Here is a 12,178-nt window from a genome sequence, read left to right on the forward strand (position 1 = left end):
AGCATATGCCTTTACTGAAATAAGTCCTTTATCCATAGCATCCTTGGTTATTTTCTCCATCTGCATTCATAAGCTGCTTGGATATGTCATAATTTCTATGCTTTCTAACATTGTTTTTCAATTGTTTAAAAGCTCCAGTTACAGTTAAACCAAGATCTAAGCATCTTGCATCAAGATGATGGCTCATCTAAGAATAAGAGGGGAGTTCTGCCGAAGCACGCTACCAATGTGATGAGGTCGTGGCTCTTCCAGCACATAGGGGTAAGAATGGGGTGGCCTCGCCGTCAGCAAGACCCTCAGAGAGCCTTTCCTTCTGGCTTATTTCCTAGAAAACATTTACTTGTATGGGCTAATAGACCTGGTTTTAAGTATCAGTGTTTCGTTGACTGTCCATAATGGGTTGAGCATGGGACAGAAGAGAGAGTTACCAAAAAGTGGAGGACATCGCTTCAAGAAACTTAAAATAAACGAGAGGTCCCCCTGGTGGAAAGGGAATAAGTTCAGCTCCTATTGACTGTATATGTGCGCCTGAGAGAAGGTACCCATGCACGATGACCGGTGAGGTGAGGTTAGTTAGAGAAGTGGGCAGAGAAAAGAGGCATTTGGGCAAAACCCTGGAAAATGGCAGTTTTATGTATTGGATTTGACAGGGAGATGTGATGAGGTCAAAGGTGGAGATGTACAGTTGAGCCTGTCGACAGCAAGGTCAGCAGAGCTGGCCAGCAGGCAGTGCCGACTCCTCCGCATTGTGTCCGTGCACCACCTGTCCTCCTTGGCTCGTGGCCGTGTCTTCTCTGTGAAGACGTCCTATCGTAGGAAGCACATGCTTGCCAATGGATGTCATGGCAGGACTCACTCGTTAGCTGGTTGAGGCCCCTGTCCTCACACTGCTGGGCTTGGGAGAGACGAGTGACCCAGAGCAGCTTTCAGGAGCGACACCCCGGTTTGGCAGCCAGGGTCAGAATGACCAGGAGCTCGTGGTGGGACAGGGTGGGAAAGTGGACGTCCCTGCCCTTACAGCCGTGTCCGTGCAGGGGAGGAGAGCCCACCAGGGTGTTCGGGCGCAGAGGCAGAGGCCACTTGTGTAGTCGGGAGTGCAGGAGTCCAGGAGGTCTGGCAGAAAGCTGCCTGGTGGCTCATGACCCAGCCTTTCAGCCAGGCACTTCCATCCTGCGCTCAGGGTTCTCTGGAGTGTGCATGGCCCAGGCCACCAGGCTGCTCCTAAGAGCTGTGGGGGTCAGCCTGGACCTGCCCCTGTGCTTCGTGCCGTCATCACCCTAGTGTCTTCGGCTGCACCCATTTCCTCACCATCTCCATCCCAGTGCCGGTGTGGCTCAGCAGAGGTGTCTGTCACCCTTCTGGAGGCACCTGCCACCTGGGCCGGAGACCTGCATTTGTCACCTGTCTCCATCCTTGCCCTGACTGGGAACCCTGAGACCAGCACCTGGTCTTGGTCGTCTCATGTCCCACTGGGAGGTTAGCCCTTGTCACTGTTGGGCAGCCCCCTTTTCTTCTAACTGGAGTCAGGCTCCTTTGCTGAGGGACGGGGGTCTGAGGGAGCGACTGGCTCCTGGCTTTGAACTGGCACGTGATGTTGCTGAGCAGTTCTAGGGAGGGGGGACCCTCTCCCTTTCCCAGAGGGAAGCCCCGAGGAGCCCCAGCTGCCCCTCCCTGAGCACTAGGACCCTCAGCTCCTCTCTTCTCTGTTGCTCTGGGGCTCTGGTCTCTGCTGAGCCGTTCCCACCACAGGACACAGCAGGACATGTAGGGAGGAAAAACGGTGCTATCTTTGGGTGGTATGACCATGTGTAGACATGTATCCTAAAAAGATTCACTAGAAAATGAAAAGTTTTGTGGATAAGATGGTACAGTGGTGGTCATCATACTAATTGGAAATGAGTCGGTGTGTGAATTAGGACATATCAATTTGATGGAATATTATACAACTGGTTACCCTGATAAATGAGAGCTGTAAGCACCAGGAAGCTTCCAGTAAATGGTAGTAAGTGAAAAGTGGAGCATACGTATTTCTGTGTATACTGATTATTACAACCAATAACTCTATCTGTAATATAATGATTAGAATACAAACAAATAAGTGGTGGGATTGGGTATTTTCCTTGTAAGTTTCTCTGAATGTTTTAATAATTTCTAAAACAATAACCCCTGCTCATAGGTTCAACTAAAATGCCATTTTTTGTCATATGAACCACTTTCTATCTCTCTGCCCTTATTTCTTTGAAACACTGTCCTCTCCTTGTGGTTTTCCTAACACTATGACAGCACTTACTACCTTTTTTCCTCTCATTTATGTACTTAGGTTTCCTGCCCCCTTTTTATTTCATGAGGTTTTAAAGGGCAAGAACAACATTTATGTTTCCATAACCTCCAACTCAGGGCCGTATGCTCGTCCGTAGAATCAAATTGAATTGGTATCAGTTTCAGGAAACTAATAGTCTGCTGCTCAGATCAGTCCGATGCTGTTCCATCATCACCAGATGTACAGTGACTCTTCCAGCAGATACTGAGAGTTCACGTAAAGTAAAAGCCAAAGTAAACTCCCACTTCCTTACCCTGTTGGTGCCATTCACTCTGTGGGGTCCCAGTCGGTCCAAAGTAAGGGGCTTCTGTGCATATAGATTTTCGAGTAAATGTCTTATTGGTTTCAAATGTGGATGGTAATCAGTCTTGGAGAAATTGTTTATTACTGTAGATAGAAATCATTTTCCTTTGGTACTTCTGTGAATTTTGATAATTACTTCTGGTTTAATTCCATTTTTTTTAAAGTGAAATGTTCTAATCATATGTAGAAGAAAGAGTCATATAACAGACACTCCCATCCCCAGCCCTTGGTCCAGTTCTTTACTGGCAGCACATGTTAACCTAGCAGAGGTTTGTTCTTGGAGAGCTGTAGATGACCTCAGTGCATCCCAGTGTGCGTGTATCCTCGCAGTGACCAAGGTAGAAGTCTGTCCCCTGAATGTGCTGGGCCTGGAGCTGCCTGCCTAGCCCCTTCCTGCCGCCTCTGTTGATCCAGCTGTGGGATGGGGGGAGTGTCTGAAGTCTCCCACCTGTTTCCTCTGCTGTAAACTAAGGTGATGACCCTGTCTGTCTCAGAAGGTGTTTGTGAGGAATTGGTGAATGACTATAGAATGTACAGGGATGATACACGTGGTCTGTCTTGCTGGCAGAGGTTTCATGGGTGAAAACTCAAGCATTTATCCACTTTAAATGGATGCAGTTTATGGTTCATAAATTATACCTCAGTGAAGTTGATACAGAAACTGTCGATGGCATCAGGTGCTTAGAACAGCACCTGGCCCAGCACAGAGTGAGCCCCTGGGTGGGCAGCTGCCTCAGTGGCGGTGTCACCATGGTCCTCACCCTTGAACGCTCAGTCTCTGTCTCGCCACTCCTCTGCCCGTGCTTTGACCAGGGCAGCTGGGAGAAATGCTTCATTCTGTTTGGGGCATTTCTAAAAAAAGTTAGAAGACTAAAGTTAGGTTTTAGCTAAAATCACTATTGACACCTAACAGTTTTTTACTAATGATGATTTGCGTGCTTCTACTTTCCCTAGGTAGTCTTGAGTTCCTTTTTAAAGACTGAAGTTCATGGTAACCCTTCTTTGTATTTTTAGCATCCGTACCCGACAGAAGATGAGAAAAAGCAGATAGCTGCTCAGACAAATTTGACACTACTCCAGGTCAACAACTGGTAAGAGTGCCCCTTTCTGAGACTGTGCTGTCAGCACAAGGGAGCACCTGGCAATGCTGACATGAATACATAGTACAATTTGGTTGAAAATATGAGTTCTTTTAACTAGGAATCCTTTGTTACCATAGCGCTGGAATTGGTGGCAGGATACTTGCAAATAAATCAGCGCACACTTTCAGCATTTTTAATGATCTATACTTCCACTATGGACATTTTGCCTACTTCCTGCTTCCCGATTAGAAATGCCTTTCTCTGTTGCATTACTACCCCCAAACCCCCACATTCATTCAAAGATGTGACATTTTCGCGGATGAGCTTTGATTGGTGGATGGCCAGTTGAGGTGTCCTGATCTCTGGTGGCCCCCTGCAGCTCTGCCACCTTGTGAACCCCTGTGTCACTTTGTTCAGCTGTAACTGAGGGAGGCAGTCCTTCGGCCTTCCGTCTCTATATGGTCTTGTGCTACAGCAGGACTTGGGGTCCTAAGAGGGAGACGCCCGGGGTGACAGTTACTTTATAGAGGAACCATCCTGTTCTCGCTCTGGTGTCACAGGTTACGGTGGGCCCCTGTGCGTCCCCTTAAATGAGAGCTGTTCACCTTACTACATGGCGTTAGGGTCTAGGGGACACTTAGATCTTGTTTGTTAGTCATTTGTCTCATTTTGGTTGACTTACTGTTCAGGTGTTGGAAACTATTTCAGCTTGATAAAGTTGGCGTGCATAAAAGAAAAGACAGCACAAGTTCTACCACTTGTAAACATTGTTATCTTTTTATTTTAACTGTTAAAGTGTAAACTTGAAAGTCAGGTAAGTTCCAATATAAATGATAAAATCTCCCAACTTATGCAATTATATGTGCGGGAGATATGCGTGGTGTTGCATTAAATGCTTCTGTTATCTTGCATTTGGGCCATTATTTTTAAGTAGGAATAATACACCACACTATTTGAATTATTTCCTGTTAAATCTTTTTAGATAGTGTTAACAAAAATTTAAAGCTTTCAAGTATATTCTCTCAAGAGCTTAACTACCTTGTCGCTCATACCCCAGGGAAAAGAAGACAGAAAAAGCGCCTTGGGCTGGGTGGTCTAGCTGTTTCTGGATTGGTCAGGGACATTGTGTGCATCTGCACAGCCTCTGCTGTGGTGGGTGCTTTCCAGAATGGCTGTCATTTCACTTCTATCACAGGTGTGTGGTGGCCGTGTGGCCGAGGGGTGTAGATGGACAGGAACAGGGAGCATGTGCATTAGGCATCTTCTGGGTGCTCCAGAGACTGCGGGGGAAAAAGACGGGACCCAGGCTGCCTCCTGGGCTCTCCCTCCCCTGCTGTCCCACATGTGCAGGCCAAACTCGGGTTCTGGGAGGGTGGAGATTGAGGAAAGCAGGCTTTTCTCTCTACATCTTTTCAGATTACTACTGTCTTTATTGATGGGAGGCTGCATCCTGCACGCCTCGTGGCCGTGTACTTTGTGCTCTCTACGTGGGGCCAGGGCACCGAGTCAGTGCCTGGTCTCTAAACGCAGCTGAAGTCTGTTGGGGATTTTGTCCTTGTGCTAGCCACGTGTCTAGGACAGTTTAATGACCAGTGACTTCAGCTGTCTAAGACATAGCTCGTCGTTGGGAATAGTCTTTTAAAGAGTTGAAACTCTGACCTCAGAGCCCTAATTTGTGGTGGCCCGAGACAGCAGTCCACAGCCATGTGCTTCAAGGCCTGGGTGTCTGTCCATGCTCAGGCCATCTGTCCACTCTCAGGGCATCTGTCCATGCTCGGGCCATCTGTCCATGCTGGGGGCATCTGCCCACACTCGGGCCGTCTGTCCACACTGCGGCCCGGCCGAGCGGGGCTTTGAGATGGAGACAGGGCTGCGAGGCCTCGGGTGTGACGAGCCTGCAGGCCCGACAGCTCTGCTGCTTTAACCTTCTCCTCCTTAGAGAAAATGACGTCAAACTCGCACCCTCAACAGTCTCATCAGTGTCGGCCCGGATATCGTTCACAGACCTGGAGTAAATGAGTTAAAGTGAAGAAAAGGGCCACAGCCAAGCTGGTCTTGACTCAGACGAGTCATTTTAAAAGCAGCCTACCCTGTTTTTCTGGATATTCACACAGTATGCTTGTCATTACTCTTAAATATTTGTAATAGAGAATATGAGTTATCCTGATTGCTTGGGGGTGGTTTGTGAAGCAGCCTGTTTACTGGAAGGACTTGTCGCCCCTGCAGAAGGTCTTTAAAACGGCCATTTTGATGTAAGTTTTTCCTTTGTCCACGTCAATGCTCAGGTTCATCAATGCCAGAAGACGAATTCTTCAGCCAATGTTGGATTCTAGTTGTTCAGAAACTCCGAAAACGAAGAAAAAAACTGCTCAGAACAGACCGGTTCAGAGGTTTTGGCCCGACTCCATTGCGTCCGGCGCTGCACAGCCGCCACCGAGTGAACTCACCATGTCGGAAGGTACGGACAGCGGCCGTGGGGCCAGGGCCACGAGGTCAGGGGCACAGGGCAGGTGGTGGCGAACGTGAGAGCGAAGGGGCTGGATGACCGTGGCTCCCCGTGAGCTCTGGGTCTGGGGAACCGTATGCAGTGGTCTGTTTTTGCACTGAAACGTGAGGAAGGCCCTGTCTGCAGAAGCCCCCTCTGGATGCTCGTTAAGGGGGGGTGCAGAGCTGTTGACGGTGTGGCACTGGGGACCGAGAAGATACACAACATGGGTGAAATGTCACCTCCGTCTCAAGACGCAACTGGACGGTGAATGCTGTGCCTTGTTCCCTTTTTGTCTTCCTTCTCCCTCGGGCTTCGGTGCACAGCACTGAGTCATGTTCTCACCCCTTGGCCTTGTGCCCGTCTCAGCCTGTGTGGACCCTGCAGCCCTCGCCTCACTTTGCTGGTTCCCGTTGGCCCTGCCCCTCTCGCCTTGTCAGCATCCTTCTGATGTGTGTAATAAGCATCTTTCTGTTTCCGTGAGTTCTCCAAATCTTGCAGGGTTCTGTGCACGTGTATTTTTAAGTGTATATAAATGGCATTATCATCTCCTTCTTCCTTTTTTTCACTCAGCAGTGTACTGTAATGAGGTTGGGAAACTTTGGGGCCGTTATTTCTTCAAACGTATTTCCCACCCCCACCCGCCCCTGCAGGGACTCCAGCTGTCCCTCTTGGGTCATTAAACTCACATGGTCACGGATGCCTTGTCATCTTTCTTTCTGGATTCTTTTCCTTTATTTCATTTGGCTAGTTTCTATTTCCGTCCTTCAGCTTCACTGAGCTTTTCTTCTGCAATGTTGGACCTCCCACTAATCCCATCCAGTGGATTTTTCCTATTAGACAGTGCAGTCTTCATCTCTAGCAGTTCCACGTAGTCGTTCATCTTTCATGGGTCTACTTAGGTTTTGAACATAGAAAACAGTTGCAGTGAGTGTTTTGATGTCCTCCTCTGCTGACTCCAAGCCCCATCAGTTCTGGGTCGGTTTCTGTCGCCAGTGTCTTCTCCTCACTGTGGGTTGTTTTCCTGGCTGTTGGCAGGCCTTGTCAGCTCTGCCTGGGGGCCAGACGTTGTGGGTTTTGCCTTGTTGGGGGTGCTTTTGTGTTGGAGCTCTGTCCAGCAGTTCGGTTACCCGGGACAGTCTCATTCCTGTGTGCCTTCCTTCTGAGACTGTCCTTGTTCCACGGTCCCTCAGTGCTCTGCCCCAGGCTGGGGCTCCACCCGGTGCCCCGTGCATTCGAGCTGTTTCCTGTCTGGCAGGGTGAGCTCTGATCTTTCCGGTGGTTCTTCCTGGCCGCCGTCGTCTCCTGCCCACCCGCACTGTCCGTCCTCTGCACAGGGCTCAAGGCGGCCACAGCCGCGCTGGTCTGGGGTCGGGTGGGTCCTCACAGTGGGCTGTGAGTCGCGCTTCTTTTGTTTCCATCTCACCTCTCTTAAGTTGTGTTATGTGCATTTAAAGCTGCGGCTCCATCATTTGGGTTTTGATATGTAGTGGTCTCACATTCGTATTTAACTAATTTCTATTTTTCAGGGTTTGTTTTCTCTTTTAATCCAAGAATTAGTTAGAAAGGTATTATTTCTCTCCCTCCCTCCCTGCTTGGAAAATCAATACTTGTCTATCGAGGAAGAAGTTCAAACAGGACCAGCCAGTGAACAGTGAACCTGTCCTCCCTCTGGCGTCTACTCTTGTCCAGAGACAGTCCTTATTCCCAGTTTCCTGTGTGTGCTTCCAGTGCATGTGGGATCAGATGCTCTGCGTAGACAAGAATGAGCGCATCTCTTTAGAAGTTTTCCCCCAGGACCAATATAGCGTATCGTACTGTCTCCTCTTGCTTTCATCGCTTGTTGGTACACCTGGAGATCTTGCAGGCGAGCACCTGAGGTCTGCTGGGTTGTGTTTAATAGCAGCAGAGCATTCCATGGCTCAGCATCCCTCCTCCCTGCCACCCGTAGGCCCCTGGGTTGTCTCCGCTCCTCTGCCCTTGGCCTGGGGGACAGGCAGGCCTTGGCCCTCACAGGTTTGCTTTCTTTTTCCTTTTCGTGCTTGTCCTTGCCTTGACTTGTTTTCCTTGTCCCGTTTGCCCGTCTAGATCCGTCTTGTCAGCCTCTTTCCTGTGCTCTTGGGCCTCTCGTTCTCCTTGTAGCACTCACTGTCCGCCCTGGGCGCCTGGCTTCTTTATAGTCCTGACCCCCAGAGGCCTGCTGTAGCCTGAGTTTATGAGCCAAGCAAGGTCTGAGGCCGATTCTAGAGGCAGTTTCCTGTCGAGCATCCCAGAAACACACGGGGGTCTGGGCATGAGGTCACACAAGCAGACAGCACCCAGCTGAGTAATAAATGTGTTCCCCTGCCAGCGCTAAGCTGAAGAGTGACCACCCGTGTCCTGCCCCCCGCAGGAGCTGTTGTGACGATCACCACGCCTGTGAGCATGAATGTGGACAGCCTCCAGTCTCTGTCCTCGGATGGGGCCACCCTGGCAGTACAGCAGGTCATGATGGCGGAGCAGAGCGAGGATGAGTCTGTGGACAGCACGGGGGATGGCGGGGCTGCGCTGGCGCCCACCCACATCGGCGGGCTGGTCCTGGAGAACAGCGACTCCCTGCAGTAGGGGCCGGGCGCCAGGACCTGGGCGGACGGCCTGACTGTTTATAGTTTGCACAGCAAACATTTTACACAGTTTTATTTCTAATATGTTTTATATGTAGATATAGAAGAGTGCACTTTTGTATTTCATAGTCGGCTTCAAGAGCGTCTTTGCTGGTGCAGCGACTTCTTTCAAGTGTGTGTGTATGTATGTGTGTGTGTGTGCGTTGTGTGTGTGTGTGTGTGTATGTGGATTTTTAAGGAAGTTCTTTAAAGGTTTAACGCTAAAAATGTGATGAACGACAAACACCCCTGTGAACCCCTGATTAGATTAAGGACTAGTGCTGCCATTTTCTAAGAAATCATGCAGTTTTCATTTAGTTCGGTGGTCACAGCAGGTCTCAGTGGGCTGCTTTACTGTGTGGCTCATGGCTTTGAAAGAAGCATCTGCACCTTAACGCTGCCAGTGTGAGGTGGATGGCAACACATGACAATAAACTGAGTGTGACCTCGTGGTGAATGTACGCGATTCCAATATGCTTAAGTTCTCTCATATTCCGTGAGCCTGTTTCGTTTGCTATATATAAAAAGAATCTCCTATTTTTACCTTGCTGGAATTATTGGATAAAAAGCTATTTTTATAAATTCGTTATGAATTGGATTATGACTATATTGAGGATGAGATTTCTAGAGAAGAAACAATACATGCTTACCATTTCCATTTGGAGTGTGCTGAATTGACCAAATTTAATGAACCTGCCCAAAGTTAGCTAGCAGTCCATGGTTCTCTGCTATCCTAGGGTAGTAATTGACATTTACTACTGTAAAAGAAAAAGCTATGTAATGAAATTATCTTCAAATTTTAATTTATATGTAAATGCTCAGATTGTAGTTTACACTTGATCTGAACATATATCTAAAGGTATTTGCTACATAGGACTTAGGGACGTTAAGTGACATGGTCGCCAGGAATCAGTTGAAAGCTGTTACCATACACATTTCAGTCTAATTTAAATTTGACTACAGTTAAATGGTTACTATACCATGTTAGCTGTGTATTGCTCTAGAATTTTTAGTTAGCCATATGTTACGCATAGAATGTTTATTATAAACTAATATAAAATGTCCTCCATCCCATTGGCTCAGAGCTCGGGTGAATAACACACACTCAGCTTTGTTACATGATTCACAGATGTTCATGCAGTGACAAAGATGGACTGGGCCGTGATGACGGCGCGATGGCAGACTTCCCTGCCATCGGCTCTCGCACGCTTGCTATTGGCCCTGGTGTCGATGTTTTCTCCTTGTACGTTGTTGCTTAGGAATTTCCAGAGCCCTACCCTCTGGCTTGGTCATAGGAGAGTTGGAATAATTTCAGGACTTCCGTTTCTGGGGACAGGATGAACCAGAAGAGTAGACTGGGTTTTGTTTGCCTTGGTTTGTTTTGTGTTTGTTTTACTTGCAAGTGGGCTTTTTCTCAGAACACAGGCCCCTGGTTTCACAGAGAAAGTCTTTACACAATCTTCAGTGGGATGCCCAAAACTCAGGCGTTTCCGAGGGATGGTTTTGCGGTTGGGAAGATCGTCAGCTCTTGAGGTCCAGCACTAGCGATTGTTTATGGACCAGGGTTACACTGAGGGATATTTTGAGCTAGGGCAGATTTTTTTCTGGAACTGACTTTTTCTCTAAAATTTATTAATTTAAGTAAATCATAGGAGAGTACTTCCTAGATAACTTAGAAGGCAGCAAGAAATACATAGAAATTTCTTTTAAAAAATTTCATGAGCTTTAAAAGAAAAACTTGTCAACTCTTTCTGGGGAGAGAATAACATTTTTAAGCAGGTATTGCTTTCCTTATTTATAAAGAGTTTTTAATATTTTAAGTCAAGTCTACACAAGTTTCCAAGATCATTTTAACTTCACTTAAATTCTGATGTTGTTGGACTTGTTAAGACGAGGCCCTGTGGAAGCCAGCAGCCGCCTCCTTCTCCCCTGCTGCCCGCACCCGCTTCCTCTGCCCATCTCAGCCACGGGGCCCTTGCGCTTGGCTCAGTGAAAGCACTCGGAGTGGACTCGTGCTCGGGTCCTTGCTTCGTGCCCCCACCAGCAGTCACCTTCGCTGGGGCGGAGGTGGTTGGCTGAGTGCTGTGCAAACCATGTCGGTTTGGAGACCGGGCTGTGTCGGGTTCGACCAGCCACGCCAGCCTGGGTTCCACCTTCCATGCCCAGCGACACAGCGTCACTCTCTCCAGCTGAGGTCAGTTTTCTTGAGCCCTCAGTTCTTACTCACCACATCCAGAGGAACAGGGTAAAGGTCACTTAGAGAGAGGGCCCATGTGTGGACGTAGCCTGAGGCTCCTTTCACGTCTTCCCGTGACTGGCTAAGGTGCTTCTGAACAGCATCGACACGGAGAGCCGTTTCCATTTACAAAACCACTGCCCGGCATATTTGTGTTCAGTTTGCCTCTGTAGACCCCATTTTCCAGCCCTCGGACAACCCCGCTGAGCTTTCATTTTCAGTGAACAGATTCGATCCTGACTTTGCTCCTGTGAAATCCTTCCTTATGAAGGATACTTTTGAATGTGCTTTGAGACCCAGATGAAGCATGTTGTTATCCCGGCTGCTCAGCTGTCATACAGAGGTCCGGACGGGCTCTGCTGGAGCCCAGACAAGCTCCAGCTGACGGACTAGCTCAGCTTTCAGTGTTTGGTTCCAGAGGGTAAAATGAATGTAAGTATTTGCCCAGTGTGCAGAGTGAAGTGAGCAGAGGCAGCAGCCAGCTCACAGAGCACAGAGCAATGTCGCTAAAACCGTGCCCCAGAGGGTCCCAGGGGTCATCTCTGTGTCACCTGTCAGCTGACCCGATCCTTCCCTGTGTGAGAGGGCGTGGGGGCGCTGTTCTCTTTAGACACCCTCAAACCTCCCCAGAGGGTGCGGACGGTCCGTCTCTGGCAGGTGGTGACAGAAATCACCCAGCGATCTTCCTGTTGAGTCATGTTTGTCCATGGACTGACAATCTTTAAAGTGTGAATACTGTAACCATATGTTTTCTTGGATTGTTGTCTTTCAAAGGGATTTTTGTGAAGCAATTGATTTATCAAAGCAAAAAAATTAAAAATAGAAACACGCTTCATGGACGTTTCATTTCCTAAACTTCGTGTCACCACAGGCTGCTTTTCTATCCTCAGTAAGACGTGCAGATTGTTGACATGTTTTTCTGGTGACACGTGGGGTTCGTAGTGCCCCCAGCACATTTTAAAGATTAGGATTGCACCGCTCTGGGACATTCAGATTATTTACTTTTTCAAGAGTCTTTTCTTCAATTACTTCAGGTAGTCATTGGTTTTCCAGGAAAAAATGGGAAAGTTTTTGTTTGTTTGTTTTTTGTTGTAGTTTATCATAAATCTA

At 48.2% G+C, this 12,178-nt stretch overlaps 1 protein-coding gene across 8 annotated transcripts in view; it reads left to right on the forward strand.

Annotated features, from left to right (window-relative positions):
• Positions 1-11,888, forward strand: part of PKNOX1 (PBX/knotted 1 homeobox 1) — a 60,724-nt gene extending 48,836 nt beyond the window's left edge. For all 8 annotated transcript variants that reach the window (XM_023630238.2, XM_023630241.2, XM_023630240.2 and 5 more), the window contains 4 exons: positions 133-261; positions 3,638-3,714; positions 5,991-6,163; positions 8,583-11,888. In XM_023630238.2, the coding sequence (XP_023486006.1) occupies positions 133-261; positions 3,638-3,714; positions 5,991-6,163; positions 8,583-8,794 (591 nt within the window). In that variant the 3' untranslated portion in view covers positions 8,795-11,888. The remainder of the gene's footprint in view (positions 1-132; positions 262-3,637; positions 3,715-5,990; positions 6,164-8,582) is intronic.
• Positions 11,889-12,178: the final 290 nt, after the last annotated feature.

This window comes from Equus caballus, chromosome 26, assembly GCF_041296265.1.
Source record: "Equus caballus isolate H_3958 breed thoroughbred chromosome 26, TB-T2T, whole genome shotgun sequence".
NCBI classification, from domain to species: Eukaryota; Metazoa; Chordata; class Mammalia; order Perissodactyla; family Equidae; genus Equus; species Equus caballus.